The sequence below is a fragment of the Amblyomma maculatum genome, chromosome 1 (assembly GCF_055883805.1).
Source record: "Amblyomma maculatum isolate TAMU_Amacu chromosome 1, ASM5588380v1, whole genome shotgun sequence".
Lineage (NCBI taxonomy): Eukaryota > Metazoa > Arthropoda > Arachnida > Ixodida > Ixodidae > Amblyomma > Amblyomma maculatum.
Window position 1 is genome coordinate 362,189,938 of NC_139344.1, and position 23,448 is coordinate 362,213,385.

General features: G+C 44.5%; 1 protein-coding gene across 4 annotated transcripts in view; it reads right to left on the minus strand.

The window, feature by feature from the left end:
• LOC146207953 (scm-like with four MBT domains protein 2) overlaps positions 1 to 23,448 on the minus strand; it is a 45,415-nt gene that overhangs the window by 4,157 nt on the left and 17,810 nt on the right. For 2 of the 4 annotated variants that reach the window (XM_084591661.1, XM_084591662.1), the window contains exons 11-19: positions 22,046 to 22,128; positions 19,197 to 19,265; positions 17,641 to 17,900; positions 13,487 to 13,518; positions 11,638 to 11,869; positions 10,215 to 10,393; positions 5,403 to 5,557; positions 2,924 to 3,087; positions 859 to 1,141 (exon numbers count right to left, since the gene is read on the minus strand). In XM_084591661.1, coding sequence (XP_084447787.1) covers positions 859 to 1,141; positions 2,924 to 3,087; positions 5,403 to 5,557; positions 10,215 to 10,393; positions 11,638 to 11,869; positions 13,487 to 13,518; positions 17,641 to 17,900; positions 19,197 to 19,265; positions 22,046 to 22,128 — 1,457 coding nt within the window. The remainder of the gene's footprint in view (positions 1 to 858; positions 1,142 to 2,923; positions 3,088 to 5,402; positions 5,558 to 10,214; positions 10,394 to 11,637; positions 11,870 to 13,486; positions 13,519 to 17,640; positions 17,901 to 19,196; positions 19,266 to 22,045; positions 22,129 to 23,448) is intronic. The other 2 variants (XM_084591664.1, XM_084591663.1) reach the window with 2 other exon arrangements.

A 23,448-nucleotide genomic window follows, 5' to 3' on the forward strand; every position in this document is an offset into this window, starting at 1 on the left:
AATCTTCGTCGTCTATGAATGGCATGTGTCATTGATTTGGACTGGCGATTCGGAGAAGACGACGAAGCGAAACGGTGCTCCGCTTTCGTGCTGCCCTGACTGGCTGTTGTTCTTCAGTGTCAGAGTGCCAGAGCGCCTTCTGTGTAACGTTACGTTACAATATCGTCATTAGCAGCGTAGCTGGTCACGAGGAAATAATCCTGATTGGTCAAGAGGGTCGTGATGTTGCAGCCACATGACTTTGTGCAGGAATTTTAAAACATCCCACAGCATTCAGGTGAAGCGTGATGTCACGCACAGAATTAAAGTGATTAAATAGTGACACAAAGTGCGAAATGAAAGTTTCCTCATGTTTCAAACCATTTAGTTTACAAAGAAATTAATTTTGATTAAATAAAAATATCAAGAACATCGCAGTATTTGAAACCCTCGCATTTTGAGCCAGACATACTGCAGGCTAAGATGAGCGAGGAACGATTGTGCGGACTGGGAGCAGGCAGGTCTTATATATTGCCGCAAACCATTGGAAGCTTTGTTTGTCGTTTTCAATAGCCGCTGGCGTGCGGCTTTATCATTGTGATTATAATGCACACCATTGTCACAACTACGTGACAATATATGCGTCGTACGATCTCGCATGTAAAATGATACCTTCTGGCTGTATGCTAATAAGTATGTCTGTGCTACAGCTCTGCGATATGAAGCACCCACTGCCCCAGAAGATAGCGTGACAGCAGTGCATTCTAAGTGCAGTGCACAGCTGCACAGGCTTCAGCGTTCCGCAATTGTTTTTTTCCTACCCCAAGTATCTGAGTATGGATAGTCATATGCGGGAGCAGGAGGGAAGCATGAAATTACATTTATTTCTCTGCTGCCCCCATTCAGCATGACACGTTTGACCACGAGTCTTACACTCGCCTCAGCCGTGCCCTCGGATGACATGGAATCCGGAGTGTCCGACCGTGATGTCTGCTGCTGTGGCTTTTTGCTGGACAGGAGCCGTGCCCGCAGTGGCTTCTGCCACCGCAGGTCGAGGTTGAGGGTCTTGAAGTCTGGTAGGCGTGCCCCCCGTGTTCGAACACCAGGCCGATCATCCGACGGAGGTGGAGCAGAGGAGCCATTTGACGTAGCAGCGGGAGGCCTGCGCGTTCCAAGTAGATGCCACGCCTCAGAGTGACAGCACGTGCTCTGATCATGTCAAATTTAAAGAATATCCTCGAATCGAAAGGTCGAACGGCTTTTTGCTTTGGACATGTGTAGCTGACTTTAGCAAACCAGGTTAAAATACCATCAAGGCTGAAAGCAATGAAACAATTAGCTTGGACACGAAACCTTTCGTAACACTACCCACGAAACAGTTTCCTCTTTTAAGTCTTCTCAGTAGCATATAACAATGCAGGGCCATCCATTGCCACTATTCTTTTTCAACAGAAATCAACAAGAGCACCAAAATGACACAGCTTGTGGAGTGAAACATAAACATGCTGTTAGAGAAAGCCACTAGGGCCAACTTTCATTTCATGCTTTTTATCGTTGTAAAGCTGCAATTCACTCTGCATTTCACAGTTACCAGTCTCAATGCACACAGGCTATGAGACTCCTTCCAGGATTATAAGTAATAATAGATAATAAAGTGTGTTACACATACTTAACAACCTATTATACATCATGCTCCATTATGGAAGATATGAGTGAAGATATGAGAAAAAGAAGTTTCCAACAGCTTCTAACGCAGGTAAAGGGCATCACACTTTCTTTTTAAGGCGAAAGCCTTTTGGCTCATGAGTGGTATAAACAGTGTGTTGGCCAAAAATTTGTGCACACAAACTTGTAAGGTAAGTAAACATGATGTAATAGTTGATTAAGCAAGTTTATAAGCACCATAAATATGTAATGACACTGGCAACAGCTAGTGCTAGAAATAGCAATAATGCTAGGGATAAATAGTGATAGTAATGGCAGTGGTGATAGTTAATGATAGTGATGGTATAATGATGCTGGTGATAGCTAGTGGTAGTGACATGATAGTGATGATAGCTATTGATGGCGCTACTGATGGTGATGATAGCGATTTTAATTGTGGTGGTGGTGATGAAAGTGACAGCAAAACACCATGGGTGTGTCCTCAAAGGTGGTGGGTTCGAATACTTTGGTCACCGTATGTAAACATAAGAAAAATAAAAAGCAGAGAGAAAATGCGGAAAGGGGGAAAAGGAAAAAAAGCAAATAAACAAGAAAAAGGAAAATAGAAAAGAAAAAAAAGGAAAGGAATATGCTTTTGCATTTCCGTTCTTAAGCAGACTTAAGTGTACTAATCCTGTAACTTTTTTTTGCATCTCAGGTAGTATCAACAAACAAAACTGTACATGCATAGTCTCCACCACTTGACATTTCTGCAATTTTCTTGCCCACATCTGCATGGAAATGTAAAACTTTTGCTTGGCCACTCATCCAGCTGTGAAAATGACTACTATCAAACAAGAAGGCATGAATTGCACATCAAGATCATGCTGGTGCTGAAGAGGTGGTGAACCTGCACCCACCCAAAAATATATTTATTTTGCCGCCTGTGCAAATATTTAGCTGTACATATATGCTTGAGGAAATCACTGCATCCATCTACAGGAAGCAGCAATGGCAACCTCGTCCTTTTAACCACAAGTTTTTCATTAAAAAAATGCATGATGGCATGCTTTTGCACAACATAAATGAAAGGAAGCCCGTGACAATTTTTGCTACCTGCAAACAATGAAAACACAAGCTTGAGAGCTCTGGTCTTCCCAAGCACATTTTTCAGTTAAACCAACAATATCACAGTCACTTCTTGTTATTGAAGTGATGTCCAAACTGAAGGCAAGCACAAGGCCAGCAATGCTGTTACACTCCACACGAGTGCGGGGTGTTCCCATGAGAACCAACGCACTGCCTGTTTGCAGACTTGGGCGGTCTGCCGGGCGGCCGATGTCCTATCCGGTTGGGCGGCCGTCCAGCTAGCCGGTTCGACAGCCGCTCAGACTTCTTTACGGCAGCTGGTGCAGCAGTGCTGGTGTTCGCCTCCTTGGATGATGCAGTACTTTTTTCTGTAGCCTACAGGCAAGCGAAACCACCGTTTGATCATTATACTCATTCGTTACCTTTAGTTTTCAGTACAGTGCACTTCATTGAAGTCCTAATCTTTTTCAACGCATGCTAGTATCTGTTTTGTACTTAACACTTTCCTGTCCACGCCTATTCCCATCGATAGCCTGCTATCGATGGTGTCACGATTCAAATTTTCCCGCTTTCGAAGCGCTCCTTGACAAGTGGCGTCCTCCAATGGCAACTATAGAAACCCTTCTTTCAGTTCTGCTTTTGATTTAACTTTTCCACCACGCCACGCTCGTCCAGATGGTCTCCGGAGTCAGGTGATTGGCACTTCTTGTTTACAGCATGGCGTCGACGTCGCGCTCATGCTGCGCAGAAACGAGCATTTCTGCTGAAGTTAACGCATCAGAGAGCTCGTTTTTGGATGCAAACAGCAGCAGTGATGACTTGGAAGATGAATTCAGTTTTTCAGACTATAGGACTGACAGCGAAACTATATCAAACCGACTCGGAAAGTCGACAACAGGCCTCAATAAATTTCGCGTTTCCTCCCAAAAAAATTTCTGCGTTTGCTGCGCGCTGATCAGAAGAGATCACTGTTCTGAAGATTACAACAGTTACCTGCAGGGTGACAATGTCTTTCGGGTAGTATTACTTGCCGCCGACAGCACAGGGAGTCATGTTTTCCACTAGAGGACAGCCACGGGTCAACCTCAACTACTGTTTTTTTTTCCTAACTCAGTGAATACTGTACACAGAAAGCTAGAATTTGCTGCAATGTTACATTGGTCCCTGTTGTAAAAAACGTATATTTATAACTTTGTGTTTTTATTTGTGCCAAGAAACTTTGATGCTTTTGTGTGTTTGTTTTTTTTTAACTACTATATTTTGCTAATAGTTTTTATTTTTTGCGAAAACAATACTACGCCAAGTTTCAGCCAGCCGCGTAGTCCGTGGCCGCAATCACCACGCAACAGCTGGGCGCAACAGCCGTGAAGAAGACAATGACGAAGAAGACGAAGAAAACGAACGCCCGGTCACCCGCAGCCAATGCTTTCGCTCCATATTCGGTTCAGCAGCGTTGAACCCTTCTAATTTTTTTCATCAGTTATTCAATAAATATGCTGATTGTTGCTAATACCCTTGTGAAGAGGAATTCTCCTCTACAATTTAATACTAAACACTCTTGTACCAAGCAAGTTTTGTTAAAGAAAAAAAAATATTACTGACACCACCCAAAAACCACCCTTTTCCCGATGACAGGAAAGTGTTAAACTATGGCCATGTCATGCGTAAGTAAAAATCAGCTCAATGAGAAGAGCACTGAGCAAGCACTCGACACTCCTACAACCAACTGATGGAATAATCAATGAAAAAAAATTAGCACCGTTAGATCTGTTACCACTGCTTTGACTTAAGAAATCACATCCGCCTATGGAGACACTGATCGTTTTGAACAGCCAACAAGGCATGTAAGAAGCAATACAATAACCTATAGCATTCTTGATGAAAATCGTCTAAGCAGTCATTGATCTCGCCTTTACTCAGGGGCAGACTGTATCTGCTGCCTTCGTTGCACTGTCGCTTGGACTTTTTGTTACAATTGTAACGTGACAGGCTGGAGCAGTCTGCTCCCATTCAGTTTACAATTTCTGTTCCAATATTTTAAAGCCGGAGCTCATATTGATTTATGTTTTGTCATGGTCTGCTCGTTCTCAGTACTACTTCGGCTGTCCACAATCCACAGATGGGCCCTTTGTAAAACTAAGGCACACGCAATCTCGACCATCACTGTTGCTATCGCTCATAACAACCATCTTTAGCTAGCATCGCCCCATTTGGTGGTAAAATACACATTGTCAGCCAGGCAGATAATGCGACATTGTGTAGTATGCATTATCCACTCGAACAATTCATGGTTTGAAGCGTAACAGTGTAAAAGGGTAGACTAAGCATAAGCAACTTTTCACGCCATAAATTGCTCCTTATTCTACCAGGAACAGTTCCCACAAAATGAGAAATGTAGTGCCGATTGTAGACTCGCAGTCGTTTACATTTGCCTCATCTGCTTCAAATGCCTGCTCCACACAAGTGCCATGCATTTGCATGCAAAAACACCTATCTGCCAAGAACATGTTCGGACCAAATTAAGATTGGCATATAATTTGTATGTTGCCAATTCGGACTAGTAAGAGCTAAAAAGTATATATTTTAACATGTTAAAAAAGAAAAAATGACTCCAAAACATCCTAAGCAAGCTAAGTGCCATTGCAATGCAAACCTGCCCCCGATGCACGCAATCTCATCGTGCAACGCACCGCTTCATTGACTCGGCTTCTCTTGGCTTCAGATGGATCGCCCATGGATCCACCAGACGAGGCATTGGCTCCGGACGCAGAGCTCTCGGAACGCGCCTGCTTGGCTTTTCGCAGTGCCAGCTGCCGCTTGTGACGCTTGCGCACGAAGTTGTAAGCTGCACAGGGAAAAGACACACCAAGCAGAGTTAGTTATATTCAGTTTTATGGCGTAAAAGCAACCAAGGTTATGCTGCGCTAAACATAAGATTAAAAACTGATGATATAGACTGATAATGACATAGCTTGACTGCTACAGTTTGTTTAAAATGCTGGCATCTTTGAGGAACTTAAAAATCTCTGCAGAATCAACTAGTGCTTGTTCACCTAAAAGGAGCATGGGGTGTAATGGGATGTGTTCTTTACAATAATGTAAATTTTTTTTTTCTCAGATCTTCAAGGACGTGGATAACTGTGAGTTCACCACCGCACCTTTCAGAGTGGTTTGTCTTGTTTTGTTAGTAAGAAATTATGAGTGAGGTGAGTGTGTCCAATGCGAAAGCAACATAAAATTATTCCTTTACAACGTTCTTGATGTCTACTCGGCTTCCATTTTGCTAAAAGAGGCTTTACAGAATGCAATTTATTGTTCACTTGCTCTTTCCATGCGACCTGCAATCTATCTCTCAATTTATTTTGTATTAGCTTTAAACAATCCCTGAGCGGCAAGCTCACTTGTTTTGTTTGACTGCAATTTATTTTGTATTAGCTTTAAACAATCCCTGTGCGGCAAGCTCACTTGTTTAGTTTGACTTAATTGGGCTTGCGCAGCACATGCATCAGCTGTCTCATTGCTGTCAATCCCAACATGGCTAGGGACCCAGTAGAACCTAATGTTATGTTTTTGAGAGGTGATTTTAACAATGTCATGAATAATGCTCCCCTATAAAGGTTCCTGACCATTTTTTGGTTTTAATGCTGTGAGCACACTCAATGAATCAGTGTAGATGATGCTGTTTTTTATTTCCTCTTTTACAATCTGCTCTACAGCAACACATACAGCATAACACTCGGCAGTGAAAATCAAGGCGCACTGTGGCAGACTTACAATTTTTTTTGCTTTTGTCTTTAACTGCAGCAATTCCTACCCAAATATCTGTTTTTGAGCTATCTGTATAAAATTCAGTGTAGGCATCATATTAAAACTTCCTGCTGGGCCAGTTGGTAGTTCATCTTGATGTAGGGATTTTTTAGCGCAAACAAAGACAAAAGACAAGAAAGGCGAGACGTACACGTAGCACTTGTGTGTGTACATCTCGCCTTTCTTGTCTTTGCCTTTGTTTGCGCTAAAAAAACCCCTAGGCATCATACTTTTTTTTATTGAAGTGCGAAAAAGGCTTGTAGTATTTGTTTTTTGTGTAAATGTGTTAGTGAGAAATCGCATACAACAGGGAGGTTGTACCATGGTGGCAGAGGGTTGTTTCTTGGTGCAGTGTTAGGTAGAGAGTCCAATTCCGCTAGCTCTTTGCATTTATCTTCAAAACGCAATCAGTTCAGTTCAATTCAATTGTTCAGTCGGGTCCAACTCTTCGTGACCCTATGGACCATGTCACGCCACGCTTTCCGGTCACTCACTATCTTCCTAACATCACATAACTTCAAAACGCAATACCAAGGGCCTGATAAAATGTGGTTTGAAGTAGAATAAAGTTTTAGATGGGCATTTTGTGATTTGGAGTAGCAGAGATGTTTCCGGAGAGAATGGATTTTTAAGACATACATGCTTATCAGTGCAGCTCTGCGATGCTCTAAAGGCAGCTCATTTGATTCTACATAAAGATTGAGCACAGGGGATGTTCTGTACGCTCCAGATGATAAGCGCAGGTCAAGATCGAGTCCAGAGTGCGTCAGACCGTGTCGGCAACATTTGGCCTCGCACAAGTGGTACATCACCATGACTTCGAAGCTGCCTGGCAGGCCTAAAGTCAGTTAACCAATCAGCCAATAAATACTTCAGGCTAAACAATTTGCCAAGCACTGTAAGCCACTGGTCAACAGAATTTCTGTAGGCATCCAGCATCATAGGAAACGGACAGGTCTTGCACAGTAAGCATGTCGACATTTTAAAACAAATAATTAATAATACTATTACCAAGAACAGATCTACTTAGGCTGGTTGTGCTTTGTGTTGCCTTCGAGATACTGCCATTTCACACATTTGCGCAGAGTTTCCTTTTCTGCTTGTTACGTTCAGCCACTGCATATAGATGCCACCTTTTTTAGAATGATGCAAATCTCTCGCTTATGCAGCACGACTCCCAATTAAAGCGCTACGCTTGTAGTCAGTCACTCTCCTTAATTGGGGGGAGGGGGTAGCAAATAAAATGGCCACTGTGGTCATATCTTTTGCTTCCTATAATTTATTATCGCTTGCAACCTTCGTGTCTCCACCTACCTTGCTACAAAACATTGTAGCAAAATCTGAAGAAGAAATTAAAAAGCCGCATGTTTGTTTATGTGTGGTCATCGAGCATTGTGAGCAAACCAGGCTTGGAATAGTCAGAGTAAACTGCGAATTCCCCGTGACAGAGCGCTGCCATCTTCGTATCACGGTGAAGAGGAGAGATCAGACGATCAGCGTGCTTCGGTTGTTTGCAATGCCGCATTTCTCGGACCAAAAAGAAACGCGCATAAATGTGACAAATAAGGCAGGGAAGGGAATAAACTTTAAGGCTGATTTTCTGTGCTTTCACATTACCTGCGATTGCTATCACTCGTTCTCTTGGCATTTAATAACGAATGACAGTAGAATGATTCTGTTCTTTTGTTGTATGAATCCTGACACCCTGGCAGCTGTAATAAAATTATTACTTGCACAGAAGTTCTTGTGAGCGATTTTTGTAAGAAATATTTTTACTTAACTTTTGTTTCCATGAGTACTAGGCATATAAAAAAAGAATAAACAGCTTTATGGCACAAAATGGGGATTTCAGCACATGCTAACACAAAAAAAAGATTTATGCATTTTGTTGCGATTTTTTCAATGTGGCGTGTGGAAGTTAACATTAATGAGAGATGCCGTAGTGGATGGCTCTATATTAAATCAGGCCACTTGAGAATCTTTAACATGCACTAAAGTAGCACAGCACATTCTTCTGTCAAAACGCAGTTGCCGCAGCCAGGTTCAAACCAGCGAGGGGGGGGGGGGGGGGGGAGGATTTTTTTTAATGACCCTGGGGATCAGTTAATGATGGTGCTAACTATACTTGCTCACAAATTATACTAATCAGCTTAAAATAAAATGCTGTTCTTGGATCCAGTAAATTTGTGCCAAGTTTAGTTATATAATGCGCATAAATAATGAGAACATTTCGAATCATTTTTTAAAAAGGCCCCCCAACGCTTGTTCGCTTTCTTTATGTCAAGCAGATATCGAATCGAAAAGAATTACAGGAATCGTTGCACTAGAACCTGAATTATTAAGGAATGAGTTTTCCAAATACAAGCAAACCAAAAATTGCCCTCATCTCAATTTTCCCGGAGTTTCACTTTCCCATTTCACTCGCCCAATGATGATACTATGTGGGGCGCCAATCCAAGCAGCCTACATGAGCATGTCACGACAAAGTCGCGAAAGATGTCTTCTCATGGTTTCCGGGTCGCCATAACAAGTTCTTTGCTAAAGTTGAAGAGATCTCTTCCGTGACACCTCACAGAAATAGAATGAGGAACAAAGAGAAGGGGAAGGAGACATTCCTTTGTCAACATCCACAGCCAACTACTATTGTGCTCTTCTCATGAGCCCGCTGCTTGACTGCCCCTTTCTCTCTACTCACAGGCATCCTATAATAGTGAGGAGAAAGTAGCAAGGTCGTTAAATTCTTTCCTGCCATAACTTTGGCTGCATAGCCACAGGTCCACGTGTATAGGTCGTGAAAGTCTGATGCAAACAGTAACCAATGTCTCTGTTGGCACTTTTTGAGTCTCTCGCTTTACGGTGCCTCTGTGCAAAGCAAACATGTTGGATTCATCGACTTAATATAAAATACAACAATGCGACATAACAAAGTTTTCCTAATATAGACATAATTTGCAGTGCCTTTTCTATTTATGCAATCGTCAGAAGAGCACCTGTTGACGTCATATCCACTGCAAAGAACCTACACTGTCTGCCGACACCATCAGTACCATGATTTTGCTCCTCGAGCAAATAAAAATATTAAATATTGAAAAGTTCGCAGTACGGCCAGTGGTAATAACGTCGCTAAAACTCCGAAATTGCAACAAACAAGCAAAACAATGCACTCAAATTATTAAATGTGCTGTTCAATTACAACAATAGTGGGAAACACAAAACTTGGTTTTGGCCAACAAACAATATCAGAATCAAGACCCTTATGCTCGCACTGAAGGGGACAGCATCAGAAAAGGTTATTGGTCCCATGAAAAGTTTTATTTGTTTGGCTAGTTTTCTATGTGTTGTTTTATTTTTTATCAGGCAATACAGAAACTGATACACCTTATTAGCCAATATGCATTCATATTAAAGGCCAGTACATTAATTAGTGCATGAGACGTATATAGGTCAGATAGTATTTTTGTTCACAATACTTCCGTTTTCAAGTTAGATTGTTTCCTACCACTACGCGAGTCCTCTCCAAAGGGTGCCATGAAAAATCAAACAATACTACAATGCCTTAAAATGTTTTGTAGCGTATCACAAAGATTGTGCTTGCTTAAGCATGAACAAAAAGAGAAAAAAAAAAAGCTGCTCTAACCATCCCAAAAATGGACGTACGAGTGACCGCATCAAAAATGACAAAGACAACAACGTACCATATTTTGTCTTGGTGAGTCCTGCGCAGTTGTCAGGGCAGGCGCTCTCGCCAAAGCTGGTCGGGCCGAACAGGTTGGGGCAGCATTCAAGCTTCGCACAGATGCTGCGGCAAAACGCACCCACCTCACCACTGCTGCGAACAGTCTCCACAGTGGCGCGGTAAGTCTTGCCCTTGTACCTGCGCACCGCGTGAGGCATATGCTCGTTCAGAAAGGGCGCAGGATTACACTGTGGCAGCCACTGGGAACACTTGTACAGCAAAAGGAACCGCAAAAATAAACCCATACCTGCCAGGTTCACAGAAGAGGCACTAGGCAGATCTGATTAGACCAAAGAGGGGGGTTAGAGCGAAAGGAGTTGCCAGGCATCTATATAATGACTGAGTTGTTTGTTACTGAGTTCAAAAAAGCAGGAATCGGGTTGTTTTTGTGTGCAAACCACCGACGTGCTGCATCATTGCTCACTATTGGGGAAGTTTTGATGTAGTAGATAGATGCTGCCCTTTTCAAAAATTCTTTAGAGTACTGCCAAGCATAACAATGTTTGCCCCTGCAACATATTGCCAAAAGAATGTGACCACGCGCTGCGTCTGACATTGATAATTGAAACTGGGTGCGATTTTTTTTTTTTTTACAACACCGCACTGCCTCTTACCTTCAGCATTGCGGTGTGGTATACAGAGGATTCCGAGCATCACTGCCGAGATACGGCTAAATTTCTTTTGCACATCTGCGCCTTCCAGCTGGGAGGTGGCTCTCCACTGCTTGTCGGCACATTCTCTTGTAGCACACCTTGAGGAATGTCAAATGCCTGAAGTTTGACAAATTCCATTTCCAAAGAATTCAAAGCTTGGTCTTCCGACTCTTGCTGCTTTAGCGGCAGTAAGGCCGAACATCGCTCCACAGAGAAAAGAACATTCTGCAAGGACATAGTGTCGATAGACTTCAGTGGCATTTTGTATGCTTGCTGTGAGGATTTCAAAATGTGGGGCTAACAACCCCGTAATAGCTGAGAGAGAAGTTACGGACACTAGGTTTGCCCCCTAGCATCACAAGTGATTCATCAGGATGCACTAACAGTGTTCAAACCATTCAAATTAAACTAAATGAGTTACGGAGGGCACAAAAGACTGCTTATGTTCTGTGGGTGCGAAAGCCTGAAATGGATTACGGGGTGAATTAAAGTGGACTAGTAGTATTCACGAGCCTATACTGCAGTGACGATGTATAGGGCCACCACAACGACACGACCATCCTGATGACGTCCTAGTGATTTTTCGGGACCACGTTTTCTAGACACCGCCATCACCAGATTTCGTTTGCTGACTAGTCATATACTATAAGGCTCTTGCTTTAACAGAAGAAAAGTGCATGACCTAACTCCCTCCCCCACCCCTTTACCAGCATGGACAAGCACACTCACTTGGCCTTGAGGGTCTGCTGGAGCATGCCGGGCGTTGGGCTTCCACGTAGCTGCAGGATGGCTAGCACGCGGCTGGGCTTGTAGGCGACGCCAATGAGCTGTGCAAGCACCTCACGCAGCACCAGCGCCACGGGGCCGGGACCCGTCTGGCGCGGAAGCTCCGCCAGGCGACCCTTGGACAGCAGCGGACCCGAGAAGCACCGATGGTTCAGATGCAGCGCGGGACACCACCCTGTGCGGGGAGTGGGAGGAGCATGGGAGCATAGCACTGCAGTAAACAGGTGGCACAGATCCAACTAGCACAACAGTGCATGACAGACAGTTTGCTCAAGGGAGTATCCAAAGAGCCAAAAAATAAACAGCCACTGCAGCACATATCCTACTGCATTAATTAAATTAATGAGTTATATTACAAGAGGTCAGAAGGGCGCGAACAACGTTGTCTCAAACTGCTCTCGTAGCCAGATGGAATGTCTCGGATTCAGTTTCAGGACAAGGTGGAATTTTTCTTCAACGGCAAAGTTTCTGTGAGACCTGTACAGCTTTCTTTCATAGATGTGTGGCTGTGGTTGGGTGGATGTTAATGAGTAATTACTAATTATACTTCTACTTCCAAACCTCGCTCCACCCTGAAGTATTTACCCCTTAAACAAAACGGACAAATAGCTGTCGTGGGCAGTCACAAAAGGATGAAAAACTTTAGCCAATGCTTGGCAATGCAAGATTTCGACTCACTGAAGATCTTTGCTGCCTTTTTTACACTGCTGTTGTAGAGCCTTAATAGTCAAGCAAATGGCACTAACTCGTCTCGGGTAGCAGCAGCATCAGATATCGCCATGCGAAGCTCGAAAATTAACTGACCTTGCACTACTGCTCATCCGAATAAAGAATCGGCACAAATTAACGATTATTGCATCACGTGATCTCTGCTACAGAACAACTACTCTGTAAGGAAGTGTCGAATTTATAATGGTGTACTAGCCAATATGTCACACAGATGGGCCCTTAACTTTGGGAGTCGTAAAAGAAGAAGAAAATTAGGATGCTGTACTGGCCAATGAATAAAAGCTACAAATGGCGAAATTAAAGCAACTGGCACAACGCAGAGCTGTAGGAGCACTGAGCGGAACTTCTTCTGCTATCCCCAGTACCTCACAAAGTTTTGGCAATATTAAAACCTCATACAGTCACTCAAACTTTTAATCGAGTTTGCACTTAAAGTGACATAGGTAAATGCTTGAATGGCTTAAATAGGTTCAGTGCTCAGAAAATGGTGTACACATTCAGGAATCGCAACTCATGTGCAATTGAATGAATGAGGGAAGTTTAGTTCTTTAAGGCAATGCCTCTGAAGTCTACAGTCGACGCTGTGGAGGCTCCGTTCTCATGTTCTCGTCGGCCATAGCAGGGAACACTTTGCACGGCTCTCGAAAGAAAGAGTGCAGGAAATATTTGCAGGCAGTAACGATGACTGCTATTGTTTTAACAACTCAAAACATGGGCAGAACATAGGACTTTCCACGACAGAATTGTTGACGCCATTCTCCATTCCTTCACAGGGTTTGTGGATTTGTTTGCTCCTGCCTTCATGCAATTCACATGTGGTGAAAAGTGAGATTTTTGAGAAAAAACATTAAGAAAAGAAGGTCAATCTATATGAGAGTAAACTCACTAATCACCACTATCACATGGCTTGTGCTTGTAAGCATAACTGCTTCAGGAAAAACAAACTCTGTTCACAGAGATGATGATAAATGTTAGAAGATCGGGCTGCTGCTGCTGCCTCAGCAGAGGGTTGACTTGGGGACCAAAGTGCAGATTACAATAATTCGAACAGGTGAGCGCTTACCTGACTTGACTTCCATAGATCCAGACTTCTTGCTGTTATGAAAGGTGGAATAAGAGAAAAGAGATTTTAAATTAAACCACGAACACACCAAATATGTACACATTTTGCTGTATATTGTCACGGACAACAGGGCTAGACGTGACTAAAACGACGGGACGAAGCTGAACCAGCAGGCAAAGTTCCGCGCACAGCACGCAAGCCAACTTCAGCGTCCTTTTCTTCCAAGTGCCACCTAAGAACATCAGTGGGCGTCATCAAGAGTAATGATGCAGTGCTTCACGTGAGGCGTTTGCCGTACTTTCGATGAGGACGCAAAACAAGTGTTGTACTCTACTAGGAGAGCACGTAGCTCACGATTCTGTGTGTCCGAGAGATCCGGACTAATATCAAGACGATCAAGTGGGGGCTGCACAGTGCTAACAGCGCCAAACGTAAAACATTCTGAAACATCCACTAAGGAGTCAGCAAACGCGATGGCAGTAGCACGAAAAAGATTCCGGGGTTCGTTGGTGAAGTTAGTCACCAGGAGCTCAGACCGGCCGTCGCAGAGGTGGATGAGGCTGCGCGCTGTACAGATGCCGTGGGTGAGCAAAAGAAACTGGTTGCCTTCCGTGACCGCATGCCCGTCACGCAGTTCGTCGCAAGTAACAGTCACAAAAACACTGCCGCGTGGCGGAATCGAAACGCTCCCGGCGGAAATTCGAAGGGCGGCGCGGCATTGGTGATTCTTTCTCGCAGCAGCTTTCTCGGTTGAAAATGTCACTGTGTGCTTCCGGAGATCGATAATAGCTCCATACTCCCGGAGAAAATCAACCCCAAGGATAAGTCACGGGAGCAGTCAGGTATAATGAGGCAGTTTACAATAAACGTGGAGCTGCGAATTTGAACTCGTGCTGTGCACAGGCCACTAGGAGTTACGACATGTCCGCCAGCGGTGCGAATCTGTGTGCCCGACCATGGTGTCATTACTTTTTTAAGCGCTGCTAGCTTCCCGCTTATAATCGAAAAAATCCGCGCCAGTGTCCACCAATGCGCTAACCTTATGGCCGTCGAGAACCACGGGTATGTCCAGCGAGAGTCTATGTTCATTTGTAGGAACTGTCGTCTGTGCCGTAAAATCCAGATCGCTCACAGGTCTCGTTGTCAGGGGGTCTTCGTCACGTCGATTGCAAGTGGCCTCGCCCCCGGAGGTCGCTGTCTTTAGTTTTCCCGGTGGGGACTTCGCGACCGTCGTGGCGCCATCCAGGATGACCTGGGCTGCGGCGATGGTCGGCGTGGGGACGTGGATTGTGACTGCCACTGAGAAGTTGGCGCCATGCGCTGCTGCGCTAAGTAGTCTTCAATCTCTCGGGGTCTTTGGCCTATTGGAGGGCGACGCATGTTGATGGGAAATCCGTGAAGTCCAAGGTGTCGATAGGGGCACTGGCGATAGAGATGACCTGGTTCCCCGCAATGGAAGCACAGGCGCTGGCGATTTGGGGCGCGCCACAGGTCCGCCTTCCGCTGGGGTGGTCGTCGGTTGTCGGCGAATGGCTCAGTGTGTGCGGAATACAGTGAGCCTTGATCGGGTGGCGGTAATGGCGCCGAAGCAGGGGCAGGGCGTCGCGCCATATCTGCATAAGTTGGATGCAGGTACTCCGTGGGGAAAGGTTGTGGATCAGCGGACGCTACCGAAGACTTCAACGCTTGAAGCTCTTCGCAGACAATGCTAGCTACAGAGCCGACCATCGGCTGTGGAGCACCGAAATGCGGCTGGAGCTCTTCGCGTACAACTGAGCGGATGATGTCGCGTAGGTTCGGGGTAGCCCCGAAGGCCGAAAACGGTTCCACAACCGAAACAGCGACCACCGGTCTGTCGTAAGTGGTAGACCACTGCTGGAGCATCCTCTCTATTAAGACAGCTTCCCAAAGAAACTCGGCAACCGTCCTTGGTGGATTATGCAAGAGGCCAGCGAACAGTTGCTCTTTAATACTGTGCATAAGGTGGCGCACCTTTTCGTCTTCGGTCATGGCCGGGTCAGAACGTCGGAAGAGCCGGGTCATGTCCTCCACATACATGGTCACAGTCTAATTTGGCATCTGTATACGAGACTGTAGAGCCCTTACTGCGCGTTCTCGGCGATCTACGCTGGTATAGGTCTCACGAATGCGTCGGCAGAACTCACGCCATGATGTTAGGGCGTCTTCTCAGTTCTCGTACCAAGTACGAGCGCCATCTTCCAGGCTGAAGAAGACGTTTCGAAGCTTGGCGGTGTCGTCCCACTGATTAAACGAGACGACCAATTCAGATTGGATAAGCCAGTCTTCGACGTCTTCGCTCTGACTGCCGTGGAAGGGCTGAGGCAGTCGTGGATTTTGCAGGGTGTAGTAAGTTGGAGCTTGCATAGCCAGTCGAGGGGCGGCTGCGGTGTTGAACTCCAACGGCCCGTGCTCAGGGCGCAGGCCTTGATTCCTTCGGCTAGTACGGTACACAGGGGTGTCGACTGGCACAGGAGTTGAGTCCTGGGCATGCGGTGGTGTACGAGACATGTACTGGGATCGAAACCTAGCGCCGACACCAAAATATGTCATGGACAACAGGGCTAGACGTGACTAAAACGACGGGATGAAGCTGAACCAGCAGATAAAGTTCTGCGCACAGCACGCGAGCCAACTTCGGCGTCCTTTTCTTCCAGGCGCCACCTAAGAACATCAGGGACACCAGGTGGCAATATTACCAAGCACTGTGAAAAAAAAAAAAGAATGGTAGAGTTGAACTTTTGCAGCTTAGTGCATGTGGCAGTGTGAGCTGACTGGTATATGCCACCTAAAGGGCTGGATAGTCTGAAGGCTGCGGTTTAGTCATCCCGCAGTTGCCCACATGAATGAAGACAGATGCTTTGCAGTCTCTGTCCCACTCTTTCTCCCAGCAACGACACAGCGCCCTTTGCTGAACCATGAGCAGCTCACGGCTGCACAAGCAGCTGTGGTTACGGCTTCGGCCGCACCACAGGGCGAACATATGAGTGGCGCAAACACAAGGCAAGCATCTTGGCCCTAAGCTGAGGAAGCCCCATTTATTGTTGTTTTGTTGTGACTGCAGGAAGGAAGAAAAGAAGCTGCACAAGTCTGCCAACTGGTTCTATAGCTAAGCCATCACCGCTGCCTCATGCAAACAAAGAAGAATTGAGAGAAAAAAGAAGAAAGGAAGAAAAAGCCACGCATTGCAACAGGCATTGTCCGTCACCAAAGTGGTGGTGAGTGCAATGACGGCATGGCTGCAAAGGCCTCTAGGTTCCTGGCCCCACAGGGCCGGAAGCAGCCACCCCCACCTCCCTGTTTATTGTCCTCGAGCTCCTTATATTATGTTGCTGGCCAGCATGAACACCATTCCCGTCTTGAAACACAAGCGTCGAACACTGGATGACTTCGATACGTTCCGGTTCGCAATCAGGGGAATGTGCTGGTTGATCAAGTTGCAACGCCACAACTATGCCTAAGTATGACTACGGCATACTCATGGTTAGTAATAGTCATAATCACGTTTAACTCATGATCTTCATACTCATCGATAGTAATATTAGTCGTAGTCATTGTCAGTCACAGAATAGTCATAGTTGACCTGTCATAGTATAAGGATGGTTAGGCACAGTCATGGTTTGTCGTAATTAGTCATTGGTAGTCATAGTCACGGATAACCAGTCTTAGTCATAGTTAGTGAGTCATAGTTTCGGTCGGCAAAGTTTTTACCATGGCTTCATTTCTTGGCTTCCCTGTTTGCGCAGGAGGGCCCCTTAAACCACAAGAGATGCAGCTTCACACTCTAAAACAAGATGGTGACCCCGGTGCCATCGCTGTGACAGCGGCGAGTACCGTGCGCATGCACAGAGCACTAGATTGCTGACCAGCAAATGCGCTGTACTGTCGCACATGTGCAGAACTCAATCATGCTCCGGCAAACGTTATGGAGGGCCTTGCTTCACCCTAAAAGATGCAGATGCGAAAATGCAAGCACAGCCAACAGGAAAATGAATGCAAGTAATGAACCCCAACTCAAGACAAAAAGATTGAAACACCAGCAGCACTGCCGTCAATGCAATAAACGCAAACCAAAATGATTTCACTATACTTAAATGAAGAAAAAAAACGAAAAAAAAACGTCAGTTTTACTCTACCTGACTGTCTTGGTGCCAGCTGCAGACGATGGTGCCACAGTGCCACTTGGTCGCCTGAGTGGCGACGGCACGGAGGGCAAGCGTGGGGGCGGCCAGTCACGAGGACCCCGCAGGGGCCATGCATTGGAGCCACACCAGCCTACAGGGAAGAGCTGCTGGGAGCGCAGTGGCAGAACCACAGTGGTGCCTCCCTCGGTGCTGTCCTCCAGGCGCACCCACACCAGGGGAGGACACACCCGCTCGACTGTACCCACGCACAGCTGGACATAGGGATGCATGCAACACAAGAAGAGTGATAATGCTGCAAACTGAATTCCATTCATCACTGCTGCAGTTTCAAGCTACAGTATGAAAGGCTTGTCCAGAGGCCTCAATAAATCAATCTTCACCAGCACCATACAAAACAAAGGAAAGCAGCAAGCAATACCCCAAACTAGCTTGATTATATGACACAGTAATTCAGGACAAGAAATATGCCAGAAGATAAGCATGAGTTTAAGGCTCCAGACACATGGCATGGCAGAAATAATTAACATGAGCGGGAAGCCGTGATGGCACACATAGGCAGGGCTACTGCCTGTATGTGCATCTCCTGTGGCACCTTAATACAGTCGAACCTCAATATAACGAGCCTCAATGTAACAAAATTCACGGCGTAACGAACTTTTTTATTTCCCAATCTCTACCTTATTGAAAACCAATAATTTTTTATCGCAATTTAACAAAATAATTCTATGCCACACATTCGATTTAACGAAGTCCTCGCGCATCGCATCCATGCATCAGTAGCCATTTTGAAAACTTTTGCCGACAAACATCGCAATTTACATTTGCCCCACACTGACGTCAGTTTGAGGGGAGGGTTCAATATGCGGAAAGAAGTAGACTTTTTTTTTACAGCAGTCGTCCATCCTACTGCCTATCAGTCATCAAAGAAAGCATACCATCAGCCCAACGGAGGGACGTGCTAACAACTACCGCTTTTTTTCAAGTGTTGGCTGCAAAAGTGGTAGGCAAGTTCATTACGTGTGTAAATAAGGTATTCGTATGTGAGGCCAGAACAAAAGATTGCCCGCAAAGAAAGTTAGCCACGCCGGTGTGGGCGATGCGCTCGCTCTTTGCTCACATGAAGAAAAATGATTCATTCACGACCATTTGCCATCACCCATTATCCTCCTGATATACAAAACATTCAGTACCCTTGTTAGCACTATTATTGCTAGAATTTCTTGCTTATTTCTTGAATTCGTAATTTGCAAGTGTCCAGCTACAAGCAATGTTCCACTAACCTGTTACTTTACTTGGGCAGCTGGAACACATGGGAACCTCGACGTAATGAAATTCACGATCTAACGAAATTTTCGGCTGCAAGTAGGACTTCATTATATTGAGGTTCGACTGTATTTACTAATTGTAAAGAACCTCCATCCCATCACATGATAACTGGAACAATAACAAAAAAATAGAAACAGAAAATACTGAGCAAATATGTAGAAGGAGTTGAAATCTAATACACGAGCAACTTTCTGTTGTTCCAATGACAGATGGAGGCTCACCTCACTGGGATTTTTGCTGCTGACCACTTCCAGCTTCTGGTTTGTCTCGAAGCCCAAAGTGTCTTCCTCCTATTATGGAACAAAAGGACAACAGCTCAACCTCAGATAACCCGTGACAAAATAGATTTACAGAAAAGCTTGGAGGACACCTAACTACCATGAACTGTGACGATGTGACAGTGCGAACCTCACTGTCACCTTTCTGATTCTGAACTGAGATCTGCCGGTTCCAGGCAACGACTTTTTGCCGTTCAATTTTTCTCCACTGTTCTGATGGAAATAATATTGTTCAACTAATAGTTATGTCTGCTATAAATAGCATAGAGGGCACAAAAAATTTGATGAGAAAGCTTTGGTGTTTAATTCTAATACCACTGATATGACCTTAATGGAGGGCATGTGTTAGTTGAACCCGTAGTATTAATTTTAATATAAGTGCATGAGTTCTACAGATAAGCTGTGTATATTATATAGTACTTCTTGATGTAGGGTTTCTAAGCCCAAACAAAGACAAGGACGAGAAAGGCAACACTCACACACAGGCGCTAACAATCAACTGACTTTATTGGCGGAAGGGTAGGAGCAAGCAAAACCAAGCAAATAATTACGAAAAAAAGAAAACAAAGCAATCAATGGTCGAAAAAGGCCAGCAAAGCAAGGCACGTGCGCAAGTGGACGTGTGTAACACATGAAAAGACACTTTTGCCGCAGAATCCACAGGTAGTTGTGTTGAAAAAGTCAATCTCAGCCGCGAACAGAGATAAAGAGAGTCCGCTGATGCAGTTGCCTATTATATTAAGAAACTTTGCAGCGAGCGCATCAGCGAACCCTCTTTATCTCTGTTTGCTGCTGAGGTTGACTTTTTCAACGCAACTACCTGTTGATTCTGCGGCAAAAGTGTCTTTTAATGTGTTACACATGCCCACCCGTGCATGTACCTTGCTTTGCTGGCTTTTTTCGACCATTGATTCCTTTGTTTTCTTTTTTATTATTATTTGCTTTGGTTTCTTTCTTTCCTACCCTTCGGCCTATATAAGGTGTTGCCTTCCGCCAATAAAGTCAGTTGATAGCGCCTGTGTGTGTCCTTGTCTTTGTTTACACTTAAAAACCCTACATCAAGATAAACTGTCAAATCGCCCAACAGGAAGTTTTAGTTATAGTAGTTTATTGTTGCTCTTGCAGTTTCCCACTGAGCTGACAATGAAGCTGTACTTGTGCTTTCACAGATCTGTATCATAGTCCAGTAGGGTAATTACCATTTCAACTAAGGCTGGAAGTGTCTTGCTAAATTATTCAATAACTGTTCCTTCACCACCTGATTTTAATATATCATAAAGTTAGAAAACAAAACGCCATTGTATGGACATTTTTTTACACCATAAGAGTTTATTTTAATGTTTCTGAGCTGCAAGAGAACCTACTGGTTCTATAAATTGCTGGATCTCAAGGTTGCCGGTCCCAGCAGCAGTTGGAAATGCGCTATGTCAACTCTCTCGAACAAACACTGCTGGAACCGGCAGAAATCTGGCTTGCTGACCTTGCCTAGACCCCACCACATTGTTTAATCTCTGAGGTCATGTACAAGAATTACGAACACCACGAAGAATGGACCACGTCGTGATGTTGAACACTCCACCTCACCTATACCAATCGTGGTAACACACCAAAGGGCATGTGTCGTGCCCATTTTTGGCATACTCTTGAAAGAAAACTATGGCTGGCCTATTTGAAGTTTGCGCCATTTATCCAAACAGCATTTCGAAACTTGAGCACCTATTCAATTAATTGCGAACAATTTTGAACATGCAATATTTCATTCGTTAAATGAATTGAATGCTACAAGGACATGCAATGTGGTTAATTATTTAAAAAATCAGTATACTCCACACCCCTGTTAGAAACAAACCGGATCTATTCTTAAGTTCTCAGATACCTTCAGAATAACTGACATGAAAGAATGCTGTACATTTTTCGACAAATGTTTCAAATACAGAGACCACTACGATGCCACACAGCACGATACCACGGCAGACGTGTAAAGGGGAGAAAGCTCAGTGCCACGAAACAGTCCATTCAGGCAATGCCATTCCAGATATGCATCACCTTCAAAATTAAACTCCGCTACAGGATTCAGCCCATTGCAAAGCCTCTCTTGGTGCCCATTTTCAGAGGCCATAGCTTGCACTCTCTTTCCTGTTGCTGCTCATTAACCGTGAATTTACGTTCGCTTAAGCCGTAAGTATTGTAAAGAAAGCATTTCTGTGTTTTTGGCAGCTCTAAAGCAGAGCTTGAACAGAAACCGAAACCATGACTGAGGCCAGATATGCCGGAACTACGTGGTGTAGTAACACTGTGACGAAGCTCCATCCCTGTTGCCTTGGCTGCATAGCCAAAAAAGGTTGTCCAGAAGTATAGTTTGTTTGCTGTCATCATCGGCATCAAACGGTAATGTTCCTGTGCATGTGACAGTCAGAGAAATAATAAACTGATTTAGCGTCATGTGTCACTTAGTTGGGGTCAGTGTTGCATCTTACAACAGGTTATCCAAGATATTACCTTCTTTACATGCATATTTTAAATTACTACAAATGTGCTGTTCAAATTCCATTCAGTTCGTCACAATTAAATGACCATCTAAAAAAGTTCCCAACCAAACGGAACATTTAGCATGCTATCTTCTTTCTCAGTGTAAAACAATGACAAGGAAAGGTTTCCAAAGCCTCATGCCGGCCAGTGCATTATCTTCCCAAAGGCCACAAAATATGGCTTACAATAAACTTTCTCCAATAAAATCGCGCGACAGGTGTGACTGCTATATTGTGCACATATCAGGCATTGGCCCAACTCACCAGGTGAAAGCATGACCTTGGAGCGGCCTTGCCACCACTGGATTTGAGGTACTCATCCCAGCTGAACGTCTCAGACGTGTAGCCTGCAATTTTAAAGGTGCGCCATGTTGCTAAAATGATCTGGTTCCTCGTTTTCTAAGAACCCGAGGATAACGGCTCATACAATCACCGAACGCCCTGCAGTTTATGCTCCGCGGGTAGGCTTCAGCTGGCCTCCACAAAGGACAGTGACCCATTATTTCACCTAAAAGTCAATTTCAAGTGACGCTGCTAATCACTCCCTATCTAATGTATACGTTTGCTTCAGGTGGTTTAGTGTCCCAAAGAAAAATAGCACGAGATTACAGAAGTGGGAAAAAAGTGCCTGTCTTTTCAGCTGGCCTTCACAAAGGACAGTGACCCATTATTTCACCTAAAAGTCAATTTCAAGTGACGCTGCTAATCACTCCCTATCTAATGTATACGTTTGCTTCAGGTGGTTTAGTGTCCCAAAGAAAAATAGCACGAGATTACAGAAGTGGGAAAAAAGTGCCTGTCAGGCTGCTTACTCCATAAAACGCAAGCCGAATTCTTCATTTTAACAAAATTTTAATAAAATTGAAAAGCAAATGAAACAGGGGATCCATACTAGACAAGGCAAAAGCAAGCAATAAGATGGAAACGATAAACTAAAGCACTAAAAAATTTGCATCAAAGCCACTTTTGAAATCCAAGCACTCAACAGCTAAGCAACCTGCCAGGCTAATGAAATTCAGATAAAAACTTTACCCTCTACTGCCAAGATAAAAATTAGCTGTATGTATTCGCTGAATATATGTCATGCCTTAGTGGCCCCGCAACCCTGTGGTCCTCAGTGAACATGGCAGTATTCAACTGTTTCTTCTCACATTTTCTGTTTATGCTCTTCAAAGGTGCTCAATTATATTTTTCCTTTCCTTAGCTTCAGGATAAACTGAAAAGGAGGATAATATTAAGCAATTACGGGAATGTGTTTTGAAGCTCCTTTGGGCTGTATCTGACAAAATTTGGCATGGCGTGCTTGCTTCCCGCTCTAAAATAAAAAGAAGTTACTCTCCAGTGCAGTTCCCCATTCCTTCTCTCTCTCTCACTGACACACATGAACTCTCTCAGACTCACTCACCGAAACAACTCCAGACTGAGTCAAATCCAATTTTTGGAAAACACGCAATTGAGGGTGCCTGCTGGCAATAAAGTAACCTTTTCATGGCAGCCATGAGTGGCATTAGCTGTAACATTATCATCATCATCATCATTGGCAGTAATAGCAGTAGCAGGACTATACCCACTGCAGGGCAAAGGCCTCTCCCATACTTCTCCAATTAACCCAGTCCTGTGCTAACTGCATCCACTTGACCCTTGCGAACTTCTTAACCTCGCCCACC